Raw genomic sequence first — 23,815 nt, 5'->3', positions numbered from 1 at the left:
TATAGAATATTTACAAGCACCTGCAAACACCTTACCCATTCCACATTTATATACATTGCATGGTAGCACATTGAAAAGCAGTGTTCTTGATGAAGAGGTAAATGGAATAAGTGTTACATGGTATTACAGTGAGATGCCAACCGAGAGGCAAGCAGTGCCAATCTACAACACTCATGCACAGTGCCAGGTAATTGTGCACGCAGGCAATGTTACCTGGAGTAAGTTGGGTTAATGGAAGAGATCTGCCCCTGCAATGTATCCATAATGTTTTCCTGGGAATAAAGCTGTAATGGGGAGTTAAACTGGATGTGGGTGACTTTGAGTCCAGGAATATCCACCTCCACAGGACTGTTGGGACAGATCTGTGCAGCTTGTTTTAGTTCTTCAGGTACCACTCGCACTTGATTTGGGATAGAGGAGGTGCTGTGCCTCCTTTGCAAAGAGCCAGGTGGAGTACGTGACTGAAGAGGACTATAGACAGAAGCCACGGGTGCTTTAAACATGGCAGATGGAGAAACGGGGCTAGAAACCAGTATGAGGTTAAAAGATCATAGATAGAGAGATGTTCATGAACAAAAAGGAAGGAAATGTAAAAAGTTAATACTGAGTAAACAGTTGCACAAAGCAGTAATTCTCTATATATATTTAAAAAAATGTCTGTAGAATTAAAATAATGTTGGAATAGGACATATATTACTAATATAGTAATGTATGTCATTAGTGTTGTAAATCTAATGAACAGGTAACATGACTGATGAGAGCTGAGCCAGTCACTAGTACTAAATCGCTGTACTGTATTTTAGCTGGTATACACTAAGGATAATATGAAATCAATTTATAGTAGCCGTAGTCTTTTATGGAGAACTACTTTAAAAGTGATCCTCCGGTTTCAGGACAAAATTTTGTCCCGGGCGCAAAGGGGGAAGATAATCTGCATAGTAACAGAGTATAAGGCTGAAAGAAAAAGACATATGTGTCCATCCAGTTCAGCCCATTAGCTTCCAATGTTTATCCACAAGAAGGCAAAAAACTCCAATGTATTATATGCTATTACATGTCCCCGTGGACCTGTATTTCATCTGATGTAGTATATCTGATTATGTGGCCCTGTGGATGCCAATTTTTCTCATTTTAGGGGGAAAAAAAATCCTTCCTGACTCCAATATGGCAGTCAGAATAATTCACTGGATCACCAACCCTTCTGAAGTAATCAGTGACTATAACATGCAATATTGTAACAGTCAAGAAAGGCATCCAGGCCCCTCGAACGTTTTTAGGGAGGTCGCCATCACCACATCCTCAGGCATAGGGTACCTCAGTTAGAGTTTTTCTTCTGTCGCCCCTCCGATCCTCCAGCTCCGGGTCGTGTTTTCGGTCATCCAAGATGGCTGATGCAATCTTCAGACTCCCCATAGAGCATGGTTAGTGTTAGACTACTAATACACTATACCTGTTCTCCAATTGGCCAGTTGCTCATGTGATCAGCACTGGCCATTCAAAGAGCAGTGCACAGTGTGCATTAGGTAGTCAGAAAATTGCTGAAGCCATCTTGGATGGCAAAAAAAAATAGAACTGAAACAGCAGAGCAGAGGGGCAGCAGAGAGGAACAACTGCAAGTAGTAAACCCCCTGCCCCGCTTGTCCAAGGACAGCATGTTGTCCTAAAACCGGAGGGTCACTTTAACATATGCTTATCAATATAAACTGGACACAGTCATTTGTCTGATCAGTTAATCAATTCGCTAGGAACTAGTGACATTATAGGGGCACTAAGTTTATAGACTTAGCTCATGGAAAGGTGGCCTCAAATGTTGGGTCGCTGACTGATCTACTACTGATAAAACTACTACAGGAGGAGATGGATTGAAGGAAAATGCACCTGATGGAGCCTGTTGGCGATTTTAGCGGCTGGTAAGTCATGCTGAAAGCACGCTGTAATTGAACAGGTCTCTGGTAAATGAGAACATACATATCGTTAGTTTCCCCTCTGTGTCATCGGTAGAATGCTTTTGAATGAAGAGGAAGAAAATTGTTAGAATTCAATACATTTAAACAGAATTCATACGGTAACCATATCACTTGTGCACACTTCATCGGCGCTAGAAAAAGGAAACCACATTATTAACTCTTTTCGAATGGTACGGAATTCAGATATAGGCCCAAAACTACATACTATAGAATGTACAGTCTATTGGCATCATCAATACAAAGTTACTTACTCTTGACTTGGCACTTGGGCACCAGCGGATTTTGTTTCCAAAGTGTCATTGAAGTTTTGGATGTTGTCAGAGGAATAGAGGCCGGCCGGGCTGTTGTACTGAGCAGTGATCACTTTGGGGGTGTTGGAAGCAGAGCCAGCAGTGAACGGCATAGCACTTCGATTGTGCGCACTTCCTATCTGTTTTATTTCCTGCATGCAAGGGGACCAGAAGGAAAATCAGAAGTGTCTCTAACATGCATGCGTGGAGCGATAAGACAGCCAGCATTCATGCAATACAAAACATCATAATTCCATCATAATTCGGTCATTGGTGAAGACTTCCATGGGCAGAATGGAAACCTCCTGAAACAATTACATTAACAAAGTCTTCAAGATGTAATTTCAACATTTTACCACTAAAAGGAGACAACAGTGATAGATCTTACTTTCATGACACCCATGAAAACAGCTGAACTTTGATATGATCATGATCATTGGAGGGGGGGGGGGGGCTCTATTACTACTGAGGGCAATGCAAGAGACAATATGTCTAGTGGGGCCAATACAAGGGGCACTATGCCTACTGGAGCCAATACACTATGCCTACTGGAGCCAATGCAAGGGCCACTATGCCTACTGGAGCCAATGCAAGGGCCACTATGCCTACTGGAGCCAATGCAAGGGCCACTATGCCTACTGGAGCCAATGCAAGGGACACTATGCCTACTGGAGCCAATACAAGGGACACTATGCCTACTGGAGCCAATACAAGGGACACTATGCCTACTGGAGCCACAGTGGTGGGTCACTACTATTACTTAGGCCACTGTGGGGGTCACTATTAATACTGAGGGCACTGTGGGGGTCACTATTAATACTGAGGCCACTGTGGGGGTCACTATTAATACTGAGGCCACTGTGGGGGTCGCTATTAATACTGAGGCCACTGTGGGTGTCACTACTACTGAGGCCACTATGTACGTGGCAACAGACCTCAAGCTAAACTTAGGGTATGTTTACACATGGTGGAAATGCTACAGAATGTCTGTAGCAAATCTCGCAGCATTTCAGCATCCAAAGAACAGTCAAAATCCTCACCAGTCGTGTGGATTCTGACTGGATATCAGCTGACTTCATACTATCCAGCGCTCCTCTGTAGGCTTCCCTCTGTCAGCTTCCAGTTCCCAGCAACCTGGTCAGGTGATGCTGGTCAGTCAGATGAGGCCACTACAGGCCGCTGGGAACCCGAAGCCAGCAGGAAGCCTTCGGAGGAGGTGAGGGGGAGCGCTGCATAGTACGAAGTCAGCTGTGGATAGGCGGACGATTTCCAGTCTAAATACACACCGAAGACACAGATTGACTGTTTTTTGGATGCAGAAATGCTACAGAATTTGCTCTCTGTCTTTTTTTGAACCAGCCCTGTACTTTTGAACCAGCTACTGATAACTAGCAAATCTGTCAGACTGGCTCTCTGGCAACTGTCGCCAGCCCCCCTCTCTCTTGAACGATCTTCTAAACCAGAGGAACCTTTCTCCTGTCGGAGGGCCACATTGCCATACTGAACCACTTCCAAGGGCCGTGAGGGCATTCCCAGCTGAGACATGTATGGCATGTCTAAAAGGGGTTTTCCGCTGAAATATTATTTATGACCTATCGGTTCTGTGGCAACCGTGTATTAGTTAAAAAAGTTCCCCATAAAAATAAACCTAGATAGATTAAAACCTAGCTGGCATATTTAGTTCCAGAGATTAGATCCAAGCCTAGACTCTTTCCTGTGCTCATTTGGATAGCCTTAGTGAATACTAGACCTCAAATAATAAAGAACTAAAAGAGAAACAAAAAAATTAAAAAAAAAGTTCAGTGGAGCCTTTGTTTTGCCAAATAAATTTTATGATCAAGCTCTTCAATTTGTTGAAAAAAATGTTGCGGGATATCTATAGGTAGTACTTGTAGGAGGTAGAGGATTTTCGGGAGGATTACCATTTTTACTTGTTTTTTCCTGCCGAACCATGAAATTTGCAAACATTTCCATGCATTTAAGTCCGCTTTCTGTACCCACCCCAAAATTTATAAAGAATTTATACAAAAAAAAAAAAAAAGTTCAGCCTTGACAAAGCAAGATGACCGCACCATTTATCCGACTACCTGATAGCTTACTGATGCATTACTACCGCAAGGTGTGCAAGACCCTACATGCAGCTCTGATAATCGCTCAGTGGAAACCGCGCCAACAACTGAATGAGGAAACAGAATTGGCTCGCTTATCGCTTGTCGTTCATTTTTAAAATAGGCATAAAAATCATTGTTCGTTGCTTGATCGCATTTTATATGTACCAACTGGCATTCTGTCATTCACGAACCATTCCCAAATATTTCCAGAACTGCACAAGCTATGATGAAAAAAAATGTAAAACGTATCTGTGCTAGAGATGAGCGAGCGTACTCGGAAAAGCACTACTCGCTCGAGTAATTTGCTTTATCCGAGTATCACTGTGCTCGGGTCTGAGGATTCGGGTGCCGCTGCGGCTGACAGGTGAGTCGCAGCGGGGAGCAGCGGAGAGCGGGCGGGAGAGAGGGAGAGAAAGATCTCCCCTCCGTTCCTCCCCGCTCTCCCCTGCAGCTCCCCGCTCCGTGCCGGCACCCGAATCTTCAGACCCGAGCACAGCGATACTCGGATAAAGCAAATTACTCGAGCGAGTAGTGCTTTTCCGAGTACGCTCGCTCATCTCTAATCTGTGCCTGTAAATAAATGTTATTTGAATATCAAAGGACTGTCGTTCACTCGTTCCAACTATTGCTCTGTGTAAAAGGACCCTTTGACTATACCTGATGAACACTGACCACAGGTGGTGCATTGGTAGTCTGAGAAGCGGTACGGTCATCTTGGTTTGTCTGGGGCCAGAGGGTTGCATTAGCTCAGTGTTTATCAACTCCAGTCCTCTGGGACCCACAACAGGTCATGTTTTCTGGATTTCCTCAGTATTGCACAGGTTATGTAATTATTGTCGGTGCCTCAGGTGTTCTTACTATAGGATATCTTGAAAACCTGACCTGTTGGGGGTTCCTGTGGACTGGAGTTGAGAAACACTGCTTTAGGCCCAGTGCCCATGGCCGTATTTGCACTATGGGATCCGGAGCGAGCATTCGCCTCCAAAACCCGCATCAAATACTCCCCTTAGGACTTGCATGGAAAAGGCTTTTCCCTGTCCACAAGCGGAGCTTAACTGCGATTTTCCGCACGTGGTGGAAAATTGCACCATGTTCTATTCTACTGAGAGATTTGCAGGGACAGCTTCCATTACAGTCAATGGAAGCTGTCCGTCCTGCTGTGAGTTGCGGCGGAACCACATCATTACTGGCACATCCGCAGCACAGAGAGGGAGAGAAATGACAGGTACACGGGGGTCACCGCCGGGCACAGTGTCCGATTCCGCTGCAAGATTTCGCAGTCGTAATCTGACCTGGCCGTGGGCATGAGGCCTAAGGCTGCTTTCACACTTGCATTGGGAGTTCAGCTTTCCTTCTTCATTTGGGGTGCAGAAAAGGGTAATCCCCTGGCGGACGGATCTGAAAAGCACCGAACAGACCCCATTGACTATAATGGAGTCCATTTGATTTCCGCTCAGCTGGTTGCCATTTTACCGTAAGAGAAAGCGCTGCATGCAGTACTATTTCTTTGTGCCGGCTCTGCAACGGAACCTCCGAAGGGGGTTTCAATGCAGATATGAACCAGTCCTAAATGTGCACGGCACCTATACTGGAAGCAGAGCTTTTAGAAAAATACCCCCAAGAAATTGATACAAAAAAGTATATTGTAGAGTTCTATAAGCTTTATTCTTTATACAAAAGAATCTTTATTTGTCAAAATATGAAACAGGCCAATTATGTAGATAGAAAGGCACTATGCCAGTTAGTGATCCTATATGCCTGGCATTGAAGGTGTTAATAAACTTATTAAAAAAAAACAAAAACAAAACAAAAAAACAACATTAGCCCCTGGAATTCTTTACCTATGAGGCAATTATGGCTCCATTGCATGAAACAATAGTCCTGTTATATCTTGTGCTGTTCCATTCTTATCACACCTAGCGCTGACCGACACACCCTTGTAATTACATCATGTCTCTCAGGAAACAGATCAACAAGGACAAATACAGCACGTAATGACGAAACCTCGGTCATGGAAAACTATTAGCACCATGCGCACCGATATTTCCTCTGAATTTCTGTGTAGGAGATTTCACAGGAAATTACATAGCAATAAAGTTTAGGCAACTTTCTAGTAAAAGAAGGATTATTGTGTATTCTACTGGCTGGTGGTAAAAGCTGGCAGAGTAACACACAGGATATACAGTAAAGCCAACCGCAGAACTCTAGTACTGGCACTAGGGGGCTCAGTTCTTACAAGACTTTTGCATGCATTCCCTTTTTATGCCATAAATGCAGATTCTATTGTCTAACATTATGAGGAAGTATAGAAGGGGCTGCCGGTTCTGCTGCCTTTTTTCCACTTATTTGATTTGAGTGACACATTAATAGTAATGTTGCCAGTTTGAGTTACCAAAAGGTCACATGCCGTCTTCACTGACTGAAGGCATTTTAATCCCAAGTGCTGTCATACAAGTATGCAGTTATTTGGCAATGGAAAGCCTGGAGACTGCATATATTAACCCCTTAATGACATGGCCTATTTTGGCGTTGAGGACCAAGCGATTTTTTGGTATTTTTCCAAAAGCCATAACTTTTTTATTTTTCCGTGGACGCGGCCGTGTAAGGGCTTGTTTTTTGCGTGGCGATCTGTAGTTTTTATCGGTGCCACTTTTGGGTATATAGACAATATCGTAAATTTTTTTTTTTTTTTTTTTAATGATAACAGGGAGAGAAAACACATCAATTCTGCCATAGATTTTTTTTTTTTTTTACAGCGTTAATCATGCAGCATAAATGACACACTAAAATTTTTCTGCGGGTCGGTACGGTAACAACGATACCAAAATTGTTATATTTTTTTTAGGTTTTTACACTTTTTTGCAATAAAACCCCCTTTTTTTGGAAATCTTTTTTTTTTCTCTATAGCTGCATTCAAAGTCCTGTAACTTTTTTATTTTTCTATGTACGGAGCTCTATGAGGGCTTATTTTTTGCGAGACGAGCTGTAGTTTTTATTGGTACCATTTTGGGAAATGTACGGCTTTTTTGATCACTTTTATTGCATTTTTTGTGAGGCAAAATGCTAAAAATTAGCATTTTGCCTCTGTTTTTTAGCGTTTTTTTTTACGCTTTTTGTCGTACAAAATAAAAAGCGTGTTCAACTTTTTGTACACGTCGTTACGGACGCGTCAATACCCAATATGTGGGGTTTTAGTTTTTTTTCCCTTTTTTTATGCTAATATTAGAAAAAGCATAAAAAAGGGGTTTTTTACATTTTTTTTTTTACATTTTTATTTTTTTTACACTTTTCTTTTCTTTTTTTTAATACTATTTGAGTCCCTCTGAGGGACTTACATCACTGTGCCTATGATCGCTGTCATAAGGCATGGCAGAGCTACTGCTCTGCCATGCCTTATCGCTTATACAGCGATAATAGGCACAGGCAATACAGGACGCCAGTGTCTGGCGTCCTGTTGCCATGGTGACAGGCCGGGCTCTCGCGATAACATCGCGAGTTCCGGCCGGAGACGCACAGGGATCGCGATCCCTCTGTGAACTCTTTCCCTGCCGCGATCTACTTAGATCGCGGCAGGGAAGGGGTTAACAGCGGCGGGCGCATCTCCGATGCCCCCCTGCTGTTGGAGCGGGACGCCGGCTGTGACTGACAGCCGGCTCCCGCTGCGGGATAGCGCGGGATCACATGTGATCCCGTGCTATCTCCAGGACGTACCAGGTACGTCATGTTGCGGGAAGTACCAGGCTGCCATGACGTACCAGGTACGTCCAGGAGCGGGAAGGGGTTAATATCACTTGATATATCTCATTATAAATTGATTACTAACTGCACCCTATAATATCCCAAACTATAATATCCAGATGAGCAAGCGGAGTAACCGCCTCGAAAAGGGCAACCCCATACTGAAACCTCACCTGCTTCTACCAATCTTTCCCCAATTAAAAATTGTTCATATCTGCACCATAGTTTCAGTGCAAGATATTTAATTAACTCCCATTGCAAAAACTACCAGTTCAAAATACACATTTAAATTAAAGAAAAAATTGTGCCCCCCAAAATATCCCTAGCTTTAGGGTGTATTGACATAGGCATAGGCCCTTTTCAGTCCGAGAATACATAGCATATTCCCAGGCCGAAATATGTTGTTGCCTTGCATTTTTCTGCTTTTTACTAACATAAAAACCCCCCCACAACATTGCAATCCTCATCAAATGAGCAGGCTTCCTGTGTATTTGCGCGCCTCTATTAAATTTCAATGGGCTATTATGGTGTGTCATACACAACAAGATAGAACTCTCTGCTATTGTTATTTTTTTTCATGCGACTGAAAGCTGCGTGAAAAATACACAGCTGTGAATGAACCCATTGAAATCCATGGGCTTTATACACTGCGTATAAAAGACTGGCATAATACACTGCATATTTATGCTTGTGTGAAAGAGCCCTCAAAGTCAGAAAATTAGCAAAACACGTGATGAGATAAAATGACATCTTAGCAAAGATGAATTTCTCCATATGTTGTGCAGAAGATCATTTATGCAATATGCGCTCATTTGTGGTGTAACGATATCCTCGAATGGCCTTGTCATTTAATGTTATAAATGGACTCAAAAAGACTAAATGTAAATAGCAATGTACTTCTCTTGTAGATTACATCAGTTTCCTACACAAGTCTGCAATTACTTCTCTATAACATACTTGAAAATGCAGCTGCCACCGGAAGAAAATAGAAAAAACTACCAAGTATGACAAGGATTTCAAAATATTTAGCCGATCAATAAGCAACTAGAATTGGATTGCCGTAGCTGTAATGGACACTTGACACAAATCAATACATGGATATATTTACATCTGGACTGGCAACATTAATTTTGTCTAAGTTTCTTCTTGTTCACAGACCGGACTGAAATGGCCAATATAATGCTTGCTTTTTTCATATTAAAACAGTCGATTTTTGGTGCCATAGGATTCTGATTTGCACAAGGAAAGACTAGAAGCAATGGGATGAAACTGAAAGGGAGGAGACACAAATTAGATATTAGACAATGAGGGTGTACAATGAGTGGAACAGGTTACCATGGGAGGTCGTGAGTTCTCCTTCAATGGAAGTCTGTCTGGGATGATTTAGTGATCATACATTGAGCAGGGGGTTGGACCAGATGACCCTAGAGGTCCCTTCCAATTCTACCATCAAAGGTTGAATGTGAACAGAATGTGTCTGGCATCCACTTATGGCCTTTCCAAGTAGTAACAACATGTATGCTTAGTCAATCCAAATGAACAAGCCAGAGAAAATAAATGTATTGGCCAAACTATCATTAGTCCAACATCTATTTTGTCTGTGGTTGACGCCAATAAGGTTGAAATAAAGGGCATTCAGTTGTGGCCATTAAACTGCCTTCCTAAATGATGATCAAGTACATTGGGAAAATAACCCAACACAAGTGAGGTCTCCCAGTTATTAGTGGAGACAATGAGATATGTACCTGCAGCCCTAAACCCCTGGGAAATGGAATGTACTTGTGGATTGATGACATCATATACATTTACAGAAATATTTTTCTGTACCTTTTAATAGATTACATGTTGAATTCGTAATAATGGTCTTTGCAGAAGTGATTTATAATGACTCAAATTAAAAAAAAAAAAAAAGTATTCTGCAAAACGGACCTTACATGATGAAAGTTAATTAGAAGGTCAGCACAAGAAATGCAAAACCATGCTGTTTCAAACATAAGTAGTGCCATGCATGCAGCATAGATCATGCCAAGTTGTGACTTATTCAGCTTCTTTGCTCAATGGATTTTAAGTGTGATGAGCAGATAACCAAAAACAGTGCCCATTAGCATTACATGCCATCATTCACATCTTAAAGGGGTTTTCCGGGACAAAGATATTGATGATCTATCCTCAGAACAGGTCATCAATACCAGATTGGTGGGGGTCTTCTGCTTGGGACACCTACAACCAGCTGATTGAAGTGGCCGTAGAGCTCGGATGAGCACCCTAGTATCTTCTCAGTCTTGTGACATCATGTTTGTTGGTCACATGCCCTAAGAGCTACTCAACACCTTTCAGAATAATGGAACAGCGCTGATATGAAATCTACGGCACTGTGCCTGGTATGCAGTAAAACGGCCACAGCACTCACCCGGCCACTTCAGACAGCTGAATAATGGGGTTTCTGAGGGGTGTACCCCCACAGAACAGATATTGATGACCTAGCCTGAGAATACCCTAGTTCTGGAATATCCCTTTAACATGCATAGTGTAGACGCAGTCCTTATTAGATTGAATGATATATGGATTCTCACGTGGTTATAGTTATAAGTAGACAGATGTGTGATGCAATCGTAGTCATTGTAATCACTTGACCACTGCAGGCAGAAGGCTATGTATAGCTACATTCATTTGTTAGGCAATTTTAGTCCTCATGCACTTGGTAGTATTATAGAACCCTGTACGTTTCTGTAAAAGATCAACTATAATGAACCACCAATTTAATATGGAAGAACATATAGGACCTTTATCTGCAGGAATCTGAGAACAAATGTGGGATGATTCATCGTAAGCCACATTATAGACATATTCTCCCCTGGAGCTCTTGTAGAGTAGAACATGGTGCTTCCCAAAAACACCGTAAGGTGGGGAATGGAAAGCCTATTAATTCATAAACAAACTCGCAAGGACTCCATGTGCTTCCGCACAAGATCCATGCATGCAGCTTTGTTGTGTGAAGTATTCTTCAGGCTTAGAAAAATAAGAGTAAGGGCAGACTCACACAGGTGTGTTTGCACACATAAAAGCTGCACGTACGATACGTAGAGAACAGAACCCATCGATTTCAATGGGTTCATTTACATTTTTGTTATTCCCCGCATGGCAAAAAAAATTGCTCTATATTTAGAATGCATTTGCACGCCAAAGGCCCCATAGGAGTCTGTTGCGGGTGTGCATTTGCACACCAGATACCTACGTAATTGCGCAATATGCTGCACAATTCCACATCAGGAACTAGTTAGGCTAAATAGCCATTTAATTCAGGATGTGGCTGTGCCCCGCTCCCAAATTGAAATGGCCGAGAGAGCACATACAAAAAAAGTAAATATACAGCAATATGCCCAAAACCGCATGCAAAAAAAACCAAAACATGAGCACAGCGCAAACGCATTGAGCTACCTCGTGCGTTTTTGCTCATACACCGGTGTAAACCCGCTCTAAGGGTAGTTTAACATCTGCATTGGAACCTACAGTCAGAGGTTCTGTCGCAGATCCAGTACAAATAACCAGAAATAAAAGCACTGCATACAGCACTTTTTCTTTCGGCTAAAAGCCGGGCAGCTGAGCAGGAAGCAAATGGACCCCATTATATTCAATGGGGTCCATTTGGTGCCATCCAGTACCATCATAAGTCATTTGACTCGGGATTCTCCTTTCTGCTCCCTGAACAGAGCACGAAAACGGAATTCCCAGGAGTAGTTGTGAGACCACCCACAAAAAAAAAAAAAAAAAAAGAGACAAATTCCAGTCTTTTTTAAAAAAAAAGACAAATTCCAGTCTTTTGGCTTAAGTAATCAGAATGTTTAAATTAGGGTGGTTTTACATCTGCATTGGGCATTCCACTTTCCTGAAGCCATGGCCACTTTCCATGGCCGAACGGTTCCATCTCTGGACGGAACCAAACAGTGCCGGACGGACCCCATTCACTATAATGGGGTCAGTTTGCTTAACACCCAGCTGCCCCGCATTTGGACAGAATGCAGCGCTTTTTCTTCCAGGATTTTGAGCCGGATCTGCGACGGAACTTCTAACTGGAAGTTCCGATGCAGATGTAAAGCCGGTTGTAGTGTTAAACATCCTTTAACGCCATGGTAGATGTGAGCGTAGTTTACACTATATTAAGACACAGCTGGGATTTATATAAACACTAAATCATTAGGCATGAAAATATACAAATAGTTGCAAAACAGCATGACACACCACTCTACAGATGTGTACAGCCCAGCTGAGGTGAAGAATCTGTAACAAATAGTCTCAGTCCAATCAGTAACATTAGAGGAATGGTTACACTGTTTGCAATGTGTTTCAGACACCTCTTGCAGTGAATTATTACAGCAGAAAATGGATTCTATCACATATTGATTTAGGGAGCGGCCTCACTTACAGCACAAGCAACCAACCTGTGCTCCCAATAAATGTAAAACTGTAAATCTCAGCATGCTGTCATCCCATCTCCCTGAACATGTGTAATGTCTGAAAACTGTCTCAAAAGCTGTACTAATAGCTGTTCAAACAGCACAAGAGAGTAAAAAAAAAACAAAAAAAACAATTCTATACCTGAGCATTTGTTGCCAAATTCATCTTATATGGATGGCTCTTGCCTTCATCAGTTACAAGAGGTGACCATATTTTAGACTCAACCCTAGAAGAAAAAGCAAAAAGAAAATCAAATTAGTTTGTCTGTTATATAAGGCCATGCAATATTGTGAATGATTGCCTAGATACATTTCACCTTCCCATTTTTTCAACCCAATTTCCAGATATTTCCTATTCTGTAATATCCTGTTATCCATCATAAGCATATGAAATGCTGAATTGTCAACTAGACTAACCGTCAAAGTCTTTTTGGGAAGCTGTCAGGTTATTTACTTGTCAGGTACATTCCATGGCATACATGGAAAAAGTTAGAGAAAATCCAGTCTGTCCATTGAAGTGAATGTGACAAGCATGTAGTATTCAGAACAGTCACTCTAAAAAAAGTGTTCCAATTTCTCACAAGTTCATATTCTGTTAACATTGAAGAGGTTTCAGCATTTGCACAAGCCCTGCAGCCCCTTCAGTTAGCTGATCGACAGGGTTCAGAGCGGCAGACATCATCCAATTAGATGTTGATGACCTATCCTGGATAAGCCCTTTAAGGTTCGTCTCAAAAAGACAGCCCAAGTCCACATGTCCTATAAGGGCCAATGATCATTGTAAAGGGCAGCGGTGAAGTTACAGGGGATGCAGAGGGCAGCATTCCCCACTGGACCCTGGAGCCTTAGGGGGCCCAAAGGCTTCTCTATCACATAAGAAAATACCAGTATTATTCACAGCTTTATATGGCGTTTTAACATGCATGTTTGAATTCTATGAGTTAGGCAGGCTTCACATGGGCATATTCGGGCATTTTGGTCACGCAGAACAGACCAGAAAAAAAACCTCAAACGCAGCCTGCTCTATTTTCCTGCATATTTGCACACCAAAACTCCCCATAGAAGTCAATGGTGATGCGCAAAAGTGCACGCCATACACTAGATGAAACACTGTAATTGCACAGGAAGAAAAACACATCTTGAACCCCGACTGATAAGTCAATTTCAAGGCATGTGAATTTTTTTTTCCTTGGGGGTGGGGGGAGAAGTGCAAATGCACATGCCTTGCGTACACAAAAAGTACAGTAAAATATGCTGATGCGTGCGCAAAAAGAAGCAGTGTTTATTACAGAAAAACGCATACACTCATATGAAACCGGCCTTATCACTAGTTCAATGTTTCTCAAGAGTTCCTTCCAGGATTGACTGGCAATGGGAAGGAAGAAGCTAAAATACCAAATGTTAATAATCAAAAGATATACGCCAGCGTGATAAATGACAGGAAGTCTTGGAATCTTAGGGAAAAATATGACTCAGTATAACTGCTTATTTATAACTGGAATTCAGTCTTATGCCAAATAATAAACACTTTCCATAAAGTCCATGAGAAAAAAAATGGAATTAGCTGTGGTGAGAACAAGAAAAGTAAGTCTTAAAGGGGCTCTACATTAAAAATAGCCTATGCAAAAAAAGGAGTATAAAGTCAAAGTCAGGGAGAACAACTTTATTACTATGGACAATATTAAGAAAACAAGGAATTATACAAATAAAACTAATTCTGTACATAAAAAGCTACAAGGACACAAACACTGGAAAAATTTGGAGAGTTTTTCTGGTATTATAGGGGTTTTTTATAACAGACAGGTACAAAAAGAAAACAGAATTTCTGCTGTCCATTGTTCATAAGTTTCCTTCAAAGTAAACATAGTTAATGACAGGAAGTGAGGTCACTTGCTTGTGATCCCGACAGGAAGTGTGGTCGTTGTGAGGTCACTTCCTTGTGATCATTTGACAGTCTTGAATGATCAGAGCTTCAGTGAAATAACACTTAATCCCTCTCCCCTTAGTAATAGCGTTACAGTCTGATATGAGACATCTCAAATCAGAAAAGCATAAAGATGCCATATACAATAAATGGAGTACAGTAGGATCTGCCAACTAGCATGAGGGTTACCAAACCCCTATTAAGGCCAATGACAGTGCACCATATTTTGGCTCTTAAACCCCCAAATAAGAGCATCAGGAAAGAAACTAACCAAAGTTGTACTACATGTATGGATAGCTTAAAGGGGTTGTCCCACCAAAATACGTTACCCCTCTTTCCACAAGATGGGGATAACTTACTGATCAATGGAAGTTCGAGCTATTGGATTCCTACCAAATTAGTAAGTTGTTCCCTATCCTGTAGATGGGGGAATAAGTTAATTTGGAGGGACATCACCTCGGGGATGGAAAATGTACTAAAGACCTGGTGTAAATGTTTCAAGCAGATTTGAGCACCTGCACAAAATAAATAAATAAATAGGTAGTTCTTCTACAGCAGGAATTTTACGCCTGTAATTAATAGTCACATATTTATGGCATATAGGATTAATGTTAGATAGATAGGGATTAGACCATGAGAATACCCATTAATTACTAAAACTGACTACCACCAGCCCAGCTGGACAGCCACGGTATGGAAAAGTTTTATGGTGCCAAGCATGCCCACTACCACTCTGTAGAAGTCTAGAAGGTATAGAAACAGCTTAGCATGCTCACTTCTGCTACCTACTATAGCAGTCCAGCTGGGGATCAGGGGTCCCCCATTTAAGCAATTTGTAGGGGTCTGACAACTGTAAACTAATCCTTTAAAGTTACAGTTTTTTTTTTTTTTTTTACTGAAGCCAGGTAGCTAATGTGCCCAGGCATTTGCAGGTCTACTAAACTGGTTTGCAGTGATCTAGTTAGACATAAAAATTACTGTGAATTTTAGGAACTATGTCTACAGATAAACCAATGTGTACGAAATACAAGCCCTGGAGAAGTAGAAAATTCTTTGACCACATTAGATTGCAATATTCCCATTGTTAATGCACTTTAAAGAGAGGATTAAACCTGTCATCAAGATGTTCTTGTGATCACTTATGATTCCTATGGCCCCTGCCATGGCCCCTGCGGTCCAGACCCCTCCCGCCCGTGGCCCCTGCGGTCCAGACCCCTCCCGCCCGTGGTCTCTTGCTACATAAGTGTGTGGATTGTCTGCATCTCAGAGGCTACACCTTTGTTACACTCAAATAAAAGGATATTGCTTCACCGAAACCGTGACAATCCCAGAACAAACAGCACACGGCTGGGATCAAGACTATAACAAACTATTACGCAGTGTTCTAACCATAGCGATATAAGTCAAAGTTCTTCTTATGCACATACAATAGGACGCAGCAGGTTAACTAAACTCTTCATTCATGTAGCCGGATACAGCGGCAGGATTTATTATTGCGTAGCATTCACTGTTAATAACCTGACCGAGCAGAATGTGGCGGGTTCAGCATATTCTCACTATTAGTCACAGATTACAGACTCGGTCAGAAATCTCTAAGAAACACGATTTCAAGGGTCTTTGTTTCTTTAATAGTAGCTTGATAAAAGGTTACCCAGCCAGTCCATTATACTTCTTGGGTTTCCTTTTATACATGCTATTGTTCCAACTGTTTCAGACATGTAGGGAGTAAACCTGAAAATCCCTCCTCACGCGCTACATCACAATTGTATTCATCTTACTTGTACTGCAACTGTATCGACTGTGATCATATTAAATGGAGTCCCTTTTGTACACACTCACATACGTTGCTTGGTCAGGTGATAAATCTATGAGTGTATTACTGGACTGCAAAGGGCACACTATTAAAAAAAAATTAAAGGGCCACTCCGGCAAAACCACATTTTTTTCTATCCCTGCCCTCTCACCTGATTGGTGGTCTCCTATGTGTATTGCACAGTGTGACAAGCAGTCACTTCCATGTAGTACAGCCTCCTTTTACTATCCTGTGCTGTCAGATGCAAATGTACAATATCATATGAACAGCTACAGTATTTCTGTACCATCTCTGTCTGCTGGGGGAACACTGTAATCATAATTATCTTCTAAATTCACCTAAATAAGCTACCTAGCACAATTATACAAATCAGGAGTCTGAACTATCATCTCCTTTATTTTAAATGTGTGACAGGAGCCTCTAATCATCATCAGTAACTGTGATAGAAGTTTCTATATCCGCCCTCTAAAGAGCTTGCGTGGTAGGGTCCATCACACAGGAATTACACTCTGAAAAAGTCAGTTTTTCAGTGGGAACATAAAAGTCAAGTAGATCTCAGATGGTCAGAATGAGATCACAGGCTGCAGTCAGCCAACTTACAGAATGTCATAGGCTGCCACTTATAAACAGAGAAGTTGAGTTGAACAGGAAGTCAGAGACGGAGCTATGGAAATCTGAGGTGGGTGTATATAGGCTAATTTATTACTTATGTGCATGGTTACCACAATTAAAAAAAATAAAATTACTTGAAAAATCCCTTTAACCCCTTTCTTCCTGGAGCCAGTTTTGTCCCTCTTAACCAGGCCCAGTTTTTGAAATCGGACAGGTTATTAAGTGGCAATAACTTCGAAATGCAAGGGATTCTGAGAGAGTTTTTCATGACATACTGTGCATAAAGAGACACAGTCACCTACTTTTAGCCCTATGAACTAAGCTTATAAGTCTGGGGATGTAATAGTAGTAATAGTATTTCCACTGGGGCCACTGTAGGGGACACCATTACTACTGGGGCCATTGTGGAGGGACACCATACCTCAAGCTGACTTGGGGTATGTTTACACATGGCGGAAATGTTGTGGAATGTCCGCAGCATTTATGCATCCAAAAAACAGTCAAATCTGTACCATTGACTGGAAATTAGCCGTGTACCCGCAGCTGAATTCACACTCTGTGGCGCTCCCCTCACCTCCTCCAAAGACTTCCCACAGTCTGGGCTCCCCGGCTTGCGGTTCCCAGTGGCCTGGTCAGGTGCGGCGCCACTGGTCAGGTAATTCCACTACAGGCCGCTGGGAACCAGAAGCTGGGGAGCACGGACAGCGAGAAGCCTTCAGAGGTAAGGGGGAGCACCACATATGACATTCATTGGTGCGGACTTTGACTGGAAATTCGCCGAGCATCCACAACTTATTTCATACTATGTGGCGTTCCCCCTCATCTCCTTCGAAAGCTCCCGCAGTCCGTGCTCCCTAGCTTGTATGAAATCAGCTGCAGGTACTCAAGAAAGCGCATTTGCATACTAGGCACACAAACAACCAAGTTAGGGCTCTTTTACACCGAACGATTATAGTTCAGATTCTCGTTGAATCGGGGGAATCTGACAATACTCGTTCAGTGTAAATGCCTGCACGATATGAACAATGAATGATAATCTGTTCGTCATTTGGATCGTGGAGAAATAATAAAAAAAAAAAATAACGATCTAACCGGATAAACAGGCAGTCTTTCATCTACGAACAACTGCCTGTTTACCGTGAATGGAGGCCGGTGGCCTGAAACCCCTGGCTCGCTCCACCTCCATTCACTAAACGATGATCACTCTTGGATGAAGGCACAGGAGCAACCATTGCTAAGAAGACTAATGGGTGCTTCTGTGCCCAACAGTCGTCTCATATAAAAGGGCCCTAAGAATTTCTGGTAATTCTAAATGGCTTTGTGTCTAGCCATGTGTGGCCTACTTGTGTCACGCTCCATTACTCTATGGTGGTAGATTAAAAACTTTTTTCTTTCTGATGACAGGTTCCCTTTAACAGTTATGCAAGCATAAAACAAGAATGCTTTCATTCTGCAAGACCTAGAAAAATAGAGATACATTCCTAGAATACAGCCAGAACAATCTTCATTACTTCATGGCCTCTCACCCTCCTTCCTGAAGGCTCTAGGAGTTTACTGCTCCCTTCATTTAGATGCAAGTGTCTCTTGACAAATCCCGCTCCCACGTGTCATGGCGAGACCACAGGAATGTACGGAGAGTCATGTTTTTACATGAGCGGATCTTAAACACTCAGACGGGGAGCCATGAAATCTGTAAGTTATGGCAAATATCATTCCATATACTCTTGCAGTTACACGCAGTCATACATTGAGTATTACCTGTTTATTATGAGGGAGAGTTCATCTTCACAGCCTTTGATTTTATTTTGTGCTTCTAAATGGGTCATTCCATCTGTATTTTCTCCATCAATTGTTATCACAACATCTCCTATACATAGATCAGCCAATGCCGCTTTGCTACCCGGAGTCACCTAAAATGATGCAAGATATTCAGTTTGTTACAATATGTTAACAATTGTTTTTAAGCCATTATTAATCCGAAATATTGACTTCTTGGCCCCAGCTACGTTGGTGTGCATAGATAAGAGGGGGCCCTTGTTCTCGTGCTAAGTTTGGACACCAAGGACAAAAAGGGCCTGATCTTTTCTTACTATGACCTTCGGGCCAAATTCTAACCCTACTGTCTTCCAACAATGCAGTTCCGTTAGGTGTACACAGCTTCTTACTACACAGTAACAAAAAGGGGAAAAAAAAGCTCCAAGACTGGGCCACCTTCTCCAATGACCCCATAGCAGCTTGTGAGCTGCGTTATCAGGAAGACAATAGCAAGAAGCTGTTTTTTCCCCCCAAAACTAAGAAATTCTTCCAATACCAAGATTTGCATTGTAGCAATATAAAAATAAAAACATGCACAAATGTAGCAGTAGCAATAAATCACTTATTTACCAGGGCATATACTCCTGATAGAACGCCAAACAGCAAAATAAGGCATCCTCCCCACATGGTGTTTGAAAAAAAAAGAAAAGAATGCACTTCTACACTAGTGGTAGTGTCCCTAAAATAGTGCCAAATAAATGCCCTATATTGTGCGCCAGACTTTTATGCCCTATTCTGCAATAGTGCCCCACAAAATAGTTGTGCCTCCTTTTGTACACCATGTAGTACTAGTGTTCACACAAAGTAAATAATACAATTAGAGTTGCTGATTACTTTCCATGCTCCCCATCTCTCACAGAATGTTTCCTACACCCCATTACACAGATTGCTCCACTTGTACCCCTCAACTCCCACCCTACCTCAAAAGTCTGCTGCTAATGACCTGTTGGACAGCTCTCTTCATAAAGCCCTCGTGACGGCACAAACATCCAATCAATTCAATTGTAAGCCACTAGTGAAAGTCACTAGTGGCTTACAATTGAGTTCATTGGAAGTTTGCTCCGTCAGCAGGTTTTTCACATACTCAATATATATACACCCAGGGTGTTGGCATACTGTCTAAGGGTACTGTTGTATCTTGTCTCCACCAGAAGCAAGGGGTGGAGAGATTGGTGAGCTGTGTTGAGATGCAGGTGATGCCCACAGCTGCTGATTGGCTAGCTATCCCCGCTGCCCTGTCAGCCATCATCTCCCAGTCTCTGCTTCCATCTTCTCCCCTCCAGACTCTGCCTGCCATCTCCGCTGCTCTCAGTGCCGACCACCCAAATGCAGTGTTCCCTGTCCACTCTGCTGCCATACCATCATCTCTCCGGGCTTCTTGCAGGAAAACCCCATTTTGCTGGGGCCGCTGCTGTCACAGTTCCCTGCCCTGTCCCCACTGGCCGTCTCTCTCCACTGCTCTTAGTGCCGAACACCCCAGTGCTGCTGTTGGCACAGTTTCCTGTCCCCGCTGCCCTACCATTTCGTGGTTTCTCACAGACCCTTCGGAGTCACCACTGTCACAGTTCCCGGTTCCCCGCTGCCCTCCCATTTCCATTGCTCTTAGTGCTGACCACCCTGATCCTGCTAAGCCCAATTCCTCCCATTCTGTATGTGTTTTTTTCATTTTTCTTGCCCAGATGTAGGACTTTGCATTTCTTCTTGTTAAATACCATTCTGTTAGTCACCGCCTACAGTTCAGGCTTTTCTAGATCTTTTTGAATACTCTCCCTAGCTCCCCTACTGTTAGCTATCCCTCCTAGCTTTGTGTCGTCGGAAAATTTGATCATTTTCCCATCAATTTAATCCTCCAGATCATTTATAAAAATGTTGACCACCACTGGGCCTAGGACAGAGCCTTGTGGTACCCCACTTGATACATTCTTCCACTTGCATGTGCAGCCATTTATGACCACTCTGAGTACGATCACTCAGCCAGTTATGAATCCACCTAACAGTTGCCTTGTCATTCCCATATTTGGTCATTTTTTTCATATACCAGTTTAGTAGGTTTCAAGTGCCAAGTATTAGAGCTTGCTGCTGGGATCTGTGGTTCTACACGTTTTCCCAGCAGCTCAGTTTCACAGGTGTGATAGATTTTACTGGCGGCGTGTGGTTTGCTCCAGTCAGCCAATCTCTCATGTCTGTTGCTTATATATACCAGCTCTTTTGTCAGGGTCTGCTGGTTTTCCTCTTGCAGTGTTAGCAGTCTTGTGTTCCTGCTTCTTTTACGGCCTTCTGATGTCTGTGCTGGCATTTCGCCAATTCTGTTTCTGTATCTGTATATCTGTCTGTGTGTCTCTGTGCTGGGTCTGTTTGAGGCATTCTGATCTGTCTTAGCTGGCATAGTTGCCAGTTCTGTTTCTGTATCTGTATATCTGTTCATGTGTCTCAGTGCTAGGTCTGTTTAAGGCCTTCTGATCTGTCTGTGCTGGCATTCTAGTGAGTTTGGTTTCTGTATATTTGTGTGTGTATTCCTATGCTGCTTGGATCATTTACCATCTAGGGCTAGTTAGGCCCTTAGGTTCCAGTGCGGGGCCATTCCTATCAGGGCAATTGCCCTGCTCACAGACAGGTACCCTGGGGTTAGTTGTCTCACTAGAGTAGAGTTGTCTCACTAGAGACCACGAGACAGCGAGGACCCTTGAAGTTGGGCTCGCAGCTTAAGTGACTTAGCCAATCCATAAAACGAATTCTTTGTACTTATTATAGCAATTCCAACCATTTGTTTGTGCGGGTATGCTGGTGAATGTTTTGGGTGTTTGGCAGTCTGTGGCAGTCCTGCATTTCTGTATCTGAGTTTGTTCTGAATTCCTGCCTACAGTCCCTCTATCTGAGAAGTCAGTTGCCTTCCACTCCAGGACAGGTCTCAGCCTGGTTGGTTGGTCCAATGGGTCCACATTATGTAAATCCATAAAACCAATATAGCCAAATGGAAAGATTGAACAATAACTCTACAGCACCACCTATCTAGAGGTATTGTTCCATCTCCCATTTACATATTTCCCAGAGGAGCATGGATGACCTTAAAAAAGTCTCCTCACACCTTCTAGGTGCTCTCCATACCTGACCAAACACATTCCTTGGCAAAGAATTCTCCTAGGTTAGCTGCAATGTAGGATGGTCACATTCGGTGCCACTCTTCTCTGCTATGGGTAATATATAATGTATTCAATAAAAAAAAATTACAACACTATGTTCTGTACACCAGTTTTTTTTTACTCCACCGTTGACATTTAACGATCAGAGCCCACAGTATGTTTGAGTTATTGTCCCTTTCCACTCTACCCAGAATATACATTAGACAGGTTATCAGGACACCATCTCTACTAATGGTGTGGGAAGCTAGTGTAGGCGTAAATAGGTAAAAAAAAAAGAGACTTATCTGGCGTGAACGGCCCAACCTGGAGGGATTTTGGCCGTTACGCCTCTGGTCAGAGTTCACTATAAGGAGGGAGTAGCTGTTGGTAGAGGTGACACCCTGTTTTGGCGACATCCAAAAGGAGAGCAGGCATGGAGAATCCCAAGATATCCACTATCTCAGGCGAGAACAGAGAGGAAGTAGTTAAAAAAAGGTCTCCTGTGCTCAGGGTGCAACCTCACCAGTGTTGTGTTCCAATGGTGATACTTACTTTTGGGAAAGGGGGACTTGGTGGGAACCCAAAGACACCCTCCTCACACACAGCTCGAGGTGGCAAAGTGTTGTGAACTGATAGTAGAGGAGTCCATTGCGGAGAATGTTCGGTTAAAATCCAATTTATTGGTTTAAACACAAGCCACATGGTTACACATACATAAGATAGGGTGCAACTCATTTCGGAGCTTACAGTGGCTCCATTATCAAGCACATATCTGAGGAAATAAGGCAAGAAAGATGGGCGGTGATAATACTGTATATGAGAGTGTAGGTGGAAGATTAGTCATAAAGCTGTTGCCTTGATAGAGTATTATTTAGAAGGTAAGGCAGGTGGTAGAAAATAATGCTGTAAGGGTGTTTGCTGAAAGGAAGTGTCCAGAAAGCATAGAGCGAAGTGGTGGATTATGATACCTACCTAAAATGGATAAAATGGTGGAAAATGATCCCCAGTTGTGACATTTAACGATCAGATCCCACAGTATATTCTTTCCACTCTACCCATAATGTTCATTAAGCAGAGATTAAAAAGATTTGCCAGCTGGAGGCACAATATAAATTGAGGAAAGTGATTAATTTTAGAGATGAGCACTCCCAGACTGCCTGCTAAGTGTCATAGGTAGAACAACATGACAGAAGGATCGCCCTGAAACCCCAATAGTTATAAATCAGCTAGAAGGTAATAAAACCATCTGTCACATGCCATCAAGTTCTAGCGAGTAGTGCCTTAGCCGAGTATCTCCCCGCTTGTCTCTAGAGATTCGGGGGCCGGCACGAGTGACAGGTGAGTTGCGGTGGGGAGTGGGGGGGGGGGCGGGGGATGGAGAGGGAGAGAGATCTCCCTTCTGTTTCTCCCCGCTCTCCCCCGCTGCTCCACGCCCCCCGAATCTTTAGAGACGAGCGGGGAGATACTCGCTCATCTCTACCAAGCACGTTTTAGGCCACCACTCCAATCAAAACTGAAAACACCTGAACGTGATATCGGTTTGAGACACCTAGACCTATATCATTCTTGTAAACCTGCAACTGTGATACGCATGAAAAATGCATCTTGCTTCAATCGGAAAAGTTAAAAAAGGGGGGGGGGGGAAGAATATATATCTGACATGCTTCAATTTTTCTATCTCACAGCATTGCTATGAGAGAAAAATCAGCAATGTAAATACACCCATTGCAAATAATGGGGTCTACATCCATGCAAGTTTTGTGCATCTCGCAATGAACGAAAGTCGCCTGTGTGAATACACCCTTAACGAAACCCAGAGATTTTGTCAGAATCATCTAGTGATCTAATGTGTATTACATCCTGCAGACTGTCCCCCAATATGAAACTTTGGGGAAAAGAAGAAGGATTGGGCATGTTGGATCTTAACATACCCCCTTTATTTGCCCCTGAGAGATAAGCTGCTGCCAGAGAT

The 23,815-nt window shown here is 42.6% G+C and overlaps 1 protein-coding gene across 4 annotated transcripts in view; it reads right to left on the bottom strand.

Moving 5' to 3' along the window:
- PDLIM1 (PDZ and LIM domain 1) overlaps positions 1-23,815 on the bottom strand; it is a 55,018-nt gene that overhangs the window by 11,542 nt on the left and 19,661 nt on the right. For 2 of the 4 annotated variants that reach the window (XM_066600633.1, XM_066600634.1), the window contains exons 2-5: positions 18,668-18,819; positions 12,703-12,787; positions 1,879-1,949; positions 214-522 (exon numbers count right to left, since the gene is read on the bottom strand). In XM_066600633.1, the coding sequence (XP_066456730.1) occupies positions 214-522; positions 1,879-1,949; positions 12,703-12,787; positions 18,668-18,819 (617 nt within the window). Of the gene's footprint in view, positions 1-213; positions 523-1,878; positions 1,950-2,218; positions 2,410-12,702; positions 12,788-18,667; positions 18,820-23,815 lie in introns of all 4 variants that reach the window. The other 2 variants (XM_066600635.1, XM_066600637.1) reach the window with 1 other exon arrangement.

Source organism: Eleutherodactylus coqui, chromosome 4 (assembly GCF_035609145.1).
Source record: "Eleutherodactylus coqui strain aEleCoq1 chromosome 4, aEleCoq1.hap1, whole genome shotgun sequence".
In the NCBI taxonomy this organism is placed as follows: Eukaryota; Metazoa; Chordata; class Amphibia; order Anura; family Eleutherodactylidae; genus Eleutherodactylus; species Eleutherodactylus coqui.
This window is presented reverse-complemented; position numbering and strand designations above follow the sequence as displayed.